The sequence below is a fragment of the Populus euphratica genome, unplaced genomic scaffold (assembly GCF_000495115.2).
Source record: "Populus euphratica unplaced genomic scaffold, PopEup_1.0 scaffold431.1, whole genome shotgun sequence".
NCBI classification, from domain to species: Eukaryota; Viridiplantae; Streptophyta; class Magnoliopsida; order Malpighiales; family Salicaceae; genus Populus; species Populus euphratica.
In genome coordinates, this window is record NW_011500119.1 from 254,888 (window position 1) to 261,563 (window position 6,676).

The 6,676-nt window shown below is 38.3% G+C and overlaps 1 protein-coding gene across 1 annotated transcript; it reads left to right on the top strand.

The window, feature by feature from the left end:
* The first annotated feature begins 872 nt into the window (after positions 1–872).
* On the top strand, positions 873–5,985 carry LOC105110035 (uncharacterized). The gene is made up of 6 exons (XM_011004937.1): positions 873–1,222; positions 1,376–2,306; positions 2,405–2,604; positions 4,462–4,498; positions 4,794–4,861; positions 5,173–5,985. The coding sequence occupies exons 1-6, from the start codon at positions 1,128–1,130 to the stop codon at positions 5,660–5,662; spliced, it is 1,821 nt and encodes a 606-aa protein (XP_011003239.1). The 5' UTR covers positions 873–1,127; the 3' UTR covers positions 5,663–5,985.
* Positions 5,986–6,676: the final 691 nt, after the last annotated feature.

Sequence of the window (6,676 nt, forward strand, 5' to 3'; positions counted from 1 at the left end):
TTGCGGGCTAATCCTTTTATATGCTTATAAAAATATGAAATGAGTTTTTCCTTTTCAGCATACTTGTTTTTTTTTTATATTAAAATTATATTTTTTAAAATATCAGATTTAATCTTAACATATTTAAATAAAAAAATAATTTTAAACAAAAATTCAGATTTTCATTAAAAATTGGCTGAATTGCAGGTGACTAAAAAAGTATCTAAGAATATAATAGGTATTGCTTTTAAAAATATTTTTTTATTTTCAAATTTATTAAAATAATATTTTTATTTTAAAAATTATTATAATATCAACATGTTAAAATAATATAAAAAAATTAAATTTTTATTTAGTTTTGTTTTGAATTATCCAGGAATTAATTTTGAATTATAGTTAGGTTGTTGATTTTACATCTTGATTCAGGAAGGTTTGGGTAGAGTTTTTTTGATAATTTTTAGATTTTATATATATATATATATATATATAATTAAAATTTTAATTTTGAATGTACTTTTAAATAACATCTATGTGGTGGTGATATTTTTAAAGGCATTTTTAATTAAAAATATATTAAATAATTTTACAAAAAAGCATTGTTTATTAGAGGAGGCCTGGATTTGTAGGTTGATTAGAAAAATCTAGGATTTCAAGCTTGATTGGATAAAATATGGTGGACCCAGTGGATGTTGTAGGGACACGATGAACCCATCTGTTTTTTTTTAAAAAAAAGGAATAAAAGAATAGCTAACAGTGGATGCAACTTTACGTGCATGTGTGAGAGAGTACGGTTGCAATTTTCAAATTAATTTTTACATGTATATATATAAATAATAATAATTTATAATCAAGTTTTAAATAGGCTATTAACGTCTAAAGTTGAATAAATTACTTTCAAAATCTTGTTAATGATGGCGAGAGATTAATTCACTTACCAAGCGTGCAAAAATCTTAAAAAGGATAATAGTAGATCTCCCCCAGCCAGCTACCGATCTCATCACACCGCTAAAACTTTTGCCCTCTCACCTTTTGCGACGCCGTTCCTTCCCCTCCCGGCTCCTCTTTCTGTAAAAAAGAATCACTTGGATCGACAGAGGAACTAATTAAAGCTTTGATTGTTTGATCGATCGATCGATCGAGTGTGAGAGATGTCGAAGAAGAAAACGGCGTCGACCATGTCGTTGAAGGACTTTCATGGCGGCTCTATTCCTTCTGATCTCCCTCTACCTTCAGCTCCCGGCGTGTAATCTCTCGCGATCTTCATTTCTTTTTTCATTTTTTGCTTGCTTGTTTGTGATTTTGATCTAAATTATTTGTATTTCACTTAATTAATTTTCAAATTTTAGATCGTAAATTCTCAAGCTAATTAGATTTGTTTGTTTGTTTGGTTCGTCAGTATGATGAAGCCTGGTTCGGACCGAAATGCGTCGGCAAATTGGGGAAATAATTTGTTGCGGCCGAAGTCGTCAGGGGCTGCTCGTGGTTTTGATGAGAAAGCTTCGTTTTTATCTCACCCGGCGCCTATAGGTAGAAACTTTGATGAGGATGAGCGTAAGCCGTTGGATGGTTCATCTGCTCCTCGTCGTACTATTAGTGATGAAAATGTTCGTGCTTCGGCTTTGGTTCCTCAAGAGTTGAAGCCAGAGTATGTTTCTGGTTCGTCTGCTAGGGTGCCGGATAGACCGGTGACAAGTCCGGTACCACAGTCTATGAGATTGGGAGCGAGTTTGTCTCCGTTGAGACCGGGAGGGGGTTCGGTTGTAGTTAGTTCGCAGAATTCGGGTGGTTGGGGTGGTAATTCAGCGATAACAAGTGGTGGTAATGGTCAGGGTGTGAATAATAATCCTCCGAATGCTTGGGGGATGAGGAGGGATGTGATGGGTGTTAATGCCTCGAGGGGTTCATCTGTGTTGCCGGGGTCGAATCCGGTGTCAAAGTTTGCGCAAGCAAGTGCGCTTGAAAAGGTATCTTCAGGATTGTGGCAGTCAAAGAGTCCTGGTGAACTCTTACCACATTTGATTTATTCGCATGAGAGTAATGCAAGTCATAGTGTGGATGTGGGTAGGGAGAGGAGTGATTATGATAATTCAAGGGGAGGTCAAGCTGAAAGTGGTAGGGTCACAGGAGATAGGAATCAGGGTGGGGGGAGGACATTGCCGAATCATAGGAGGGATCAACCTCAAATGCACTCAGAAGAGTTTCATAGTGGAGGTATTGTCAGCTCGCAAACTCGACCAGTAATGCCCCCAGAAGTATCAGAACGACCTAAGCTGAATGTTCCTGCAAGAACTAAAGCTTTAGAGAGACCAGAAAATGACTACAGACAGGTATAACATTGGTTTTCAGGAGATGTTTTAATGCTTTCTTCAAGTTGATTGTTTGTTGATTACGATGGTCTCTCTATTTTTTTTATTTGTTAATATAGGGGTACCAGCAACCTGTAGTATCTGGGAAGATTGAAATTGCCCATGAATTGCATGGAAATGGAAATCCTTCAAAGCCAGGGTTGGCGGATACCAAGAGTGGTAGTCAGCCAGCTGAGAGACCACTTGAACGTCCCAAATTGAATTTGAAGCCTCGCTCACAACCTGTTGAACAATCTGATGGAAGCCTTGAAAGAGAAAGGTTTGTGGCATTGTTTTTTTCATTTTAATCAGATGTAGATGCATGTTTCTTATTTCTTCATATATTTTACCTTGGAATTTTCTTATTCTTTTGTCGTTACTGAAAATAGCATGATGCTTGGTTTGAAGGAAAATGTATTTTCTCAAAACAAACGAATATCGAAGCAAGTTTCTGACTTTTGCTAAGTAACTGCACCTAGCAGAGGATTAGCGCCTGGCTGTTGGTCCTTGTCTTAGTTCAAGATGAGAACTTGGAATATATTTAGACTGAAATGAGTTTTTTGAGCATATAGTACTAATTAATACATGTATTTTTCTTTATTTTTTCCTGGTCTGTTCCCATGACAAAATATTTTCATGCTCCAGTCTCCACAGTACACGAGCATCCCTTGTTGTGTCAAATAGCTAGTCTAATAAGTAAATGTCTTGGAAGCTTGTTGACAACGATTTGTTCAACTTGTTTTGCTTATCCTTTTCTTTTCATGGCTGATATATATTCTTTTCGTTGCTCAGAAGTTGATGTCCAAATTGATCACCTATGTGAGTTTTAGTAGCTGGTCTACCTTCTCTTTGTGAATACATTTGTTTTAAAGATGTGGCCTAATTTTGGTTGATGCCTGATTAATTCCTCCTTTTTTTATGTGAAATTAAGTTATCCTTATAGAATTAACAGGTGAGATACTCACTATTGATCTGCAGTCAAACCTCAAAAGGATAAATGTGGCTCTAAAACTTCATTCACTTTTAGTAGTTAAAATTTTCTATTTTTTTTTTAAATTTGTTAAAACATGAGTGGATTGTCTGAATTTTTAATCCTCCCTAACTCTAGTAGCCTATGCTATGGTCTTAGCTGCTCTTATCCAGCTTGCCTGAATGGAGTGCCATCCTTAACTGTGGTCAACTTTGCTTGTTATTGTTGTGTCTGCTTTCAGTCTGTTGATTCTGTTCAATGATCAACTGTTATTGGTAACCTAGTTATAAGTTCCTGAGGAAGCGGTGGCAGAGCTAGGATTTTTTCCAAGAATGGGCAAGGCAAAGAAAAGGGGATAAAGGTTGTTTGATTAATGTAGAGAGAGGGTCTGTGGGTATTGAACCAAAGGGGTATTTGGAACTTTTTGGAGCACGGTGGCCCTGGTCCTCACTGCCATAGGGAGGAAGTGGTGCATAGCTGTGGTTGGCATTGCACTTAATATGGACTGCTTCTACCCTTATCCTGACAGAAACAGTAATTTATGTTTATGTTTTACCACTCCAAATATGTCACGCCTCCCCTAGTGTGGTGGGATAATACATGCATGCTTTATTTTCTGAGAGACAAAGGGATCTATTAAGTAGCTTCATTTTATTTTATTTTTACTTAGTGAAAAGTTATTTTCATACTAAAGTGAGGGGATTGGAGGATTGGTTGGAATTTGCAGGTTGGTGGATCGTTTGTTAGTTAACTACAACCTCCCAAAAGCTGTAGGCAGCCTTCAAGTGTTTTTCCTCTTGACTCCCATGGATCTATATAGCTGCCTCAGTTGTATTGAAAAGATAACTAAACCATGCTTTCTGCAAACAGAGGCCTGTTGCCTTGTATTTCTGTAACTGTGCTAGCTGTTCTGGTCTGAGATGCCAGCCTTATGTTTGATCAGTAATTTAACTTTCATCATCAAATCAGCCTTTTGTGTTAGCTGTACGTACTGTTTTAGGGATTGTACGCTGCTACGTACACTTCAGCGGCATGTATCAGGCACTTTCTGCCATGTTTCTTTCGCATATTGCAATATACACCAACTCTGCCCTTTTGCTGGGTAGGTGTTGGGTAGTTATCTGCCAAATATCATTATAAATCTGATGTCTTCTTTGACTGATGCAGGAGTTCATTGTTTGGCGGTGCTCGTCCACGGGAATTGGTATGTATTCTGTTACTTATCATACGATTATTTCATAGTTATGAATATTTGTTTTTCATGAATATTTTTATGCACTTATACCATTCTTTTTCAATTTTTATGTTTTTGATATCCCCACTGATGCTCCCCCTCTCCCATTATTTTCATTTATCTTTTTGACATGAGCTTTTAGATTTTTATTCATCTTCATTATCAGCTTGGTTCTCTAAATTAGCCCCATGTATTTTACCCTTTTAGATGGTTTTGTTCAGTAATTTGTATCAAGTTCACGAATAACCTTGCATATTTCTCTCAGGTTCTCAAGGAACGAGGTGTAGATGACATAGCAATTAATAACCTTGACATGAATCATTCGCCCAACAGGTAGTCATTCTCTCCACAATTTCAGAGACATTGCTATTTTGCTTGGTCAAACTTGCTTTTCTTTTATGTTGGATGCATTTCCACTTCCAATTATTGATTATCCGGTGTCATTTATTGAGTTTCATGAACTGATTTCATGTCTAGTTCTCTCCAGCATGTCTTTCATTCCATGTAATTGCACCATTCCTTGTGCATTTTAATCCATTATCTCTTACTCGTGATGTCTATTAATATCTGCATATGTAGGCGTGACTGAAAATAGATCTAAAGATAAGTAATTGATAATGATGGTTGAATTCTTGTGCATGAAGGGTGAATTCTCCCAAGAATGAACTCCCATCAGAACATGTGGCTCCAACCGCCCATCAGAGTCAGAAAAATGACAGCCGTGGGGCTACCAGCAGAAGGAACGGGAGGGATTCTGAGAGGAAAGATCAACAGACGGACCATGAGAAAACTGACATGGAAAGGAAGAACTGGAGGAATGATAAATGGAAAAGCAGCAAGGATGCCAAAGAGCAGCGACCTGAACCTGAAACCTGGCGCAAACCTAATGAAGAACTAAAAACAACTTCATCTGACACCGCAGGAAACCGCCCTGGTAAAGTATCATCTGCCTTGGAGCTAGCTCAGGCTTTCTCAAAGTCAGCCTCTGATCCAAAGAGTCAGAATATACCTTCTTCTCAAAGAGGCGCGCCTGCAGGTAATGATCAGCCCTTTTCACGACTGACAGACACCCGTGAGCATCACCCAGCACCAACCACAGAGCCAACCACACGACATTGGATAAACGGTTACTGAATGACAGATTAGATTGTGGTTTCTGGGTTGGTTATAAACAATTGGGGCACTGAATCAGTCGCCCGGTCTGGTTTCTTGGCATCAGGCATTGTTTTCATTTGTAGGGCTTTCAAGTGAGAGCTTGACAGACTATATACCTGGAGCACAACGCCCCTGTAATATTATCAATTGTTGAGTGACAATTTTAACTGCCTATATTAGCATATGATTAAATTGCAACCAAGTTTTAGTTTTCTCTTCAATTTATTTTTATTTCACTGCTTCCTTTTCCTTTTCTCCCTTGTGTAACTACACATCCAAGACCTTTAAACATTTTCCGGATATCAAGAGGGAAAAATGGGTGAATCTGATCCTGATATTGCTCAACCACATACTGGGCATGGATTATGCACCTCTTTTACGAAAACCTGCTCGAGAAAAGGCTCTGGTTGCAGGTGATGAGGTAACAAACTTTGTTTGGGTCAAGCTCTAAGCTTGAGTTTTTCAGGTTATTTGTTGGATCAGGCCGGGTTTAATACTATGCTGTGCTAGAGTTTTTTTTGTTAAAAAAAAAAGAAACTTCCAGCGTGCTAGAACTTCTAACCATGTTGCCTCTTCAATAATATACAATAATCCATGGATGATGCAACTTTTCCCAACATAACTACAACACGAAACTAATTAAAAACTTGATCAAAACATAAACGGTGTCGGAGAAAACCCGGAAAATGACATCTGCGCAGTAAGATTTTGAGCCTCTGGTTTTTTCATCACTTTGCTAGCCAGTGCTTTGACTGCTTTCTTCCCAGTAGTCTCAGCTGGTTTTCTCCGTCTAAATGAGTTCCTCCTGTCTTCCGAAATAGCCGAAAGAGCCGGACGCCAAGATCCACGTCCTCTTGATTTGCTTCTCCTTCCACTTCCCGGCGCTAGCAGTGTAACATCACCATTAATCACGGTGGTAGCTGCTGCTGCCTCCTCCACCACATCCACATCCTCCACCTCAGGAGCTGCTGCTATTGCCGTGGTTGAGAAGGA

What these genes read in the sequence shown, in the direction of transcription:
- LOC105110035 (XM_011004937.1), top strand. Translation starts at nt 1,128, where the DNA reads ATGTCGAAGAAGAAAACGGCGTCGACCATGTCGTTGAAGGACTTTCAT. An exon ending in GTGCTCGTCCACGGGAATTG is followed by an intron (nt 4,499 to 4,793) that starts GTATGTATTCTG and finishes TATTTCTCTCAG; the next exon opens with GTTCTCAAGGAACGAGGTGT. An exon ending in ATGAATCATTCGCCCAACAG is followed by an intron (nt 4,862 to 5,172) that starts GTAGTCATTCTC and finishes TTGTGCATGAAG; the next exon opens with GGTGAATTCTCCCAAGAATG.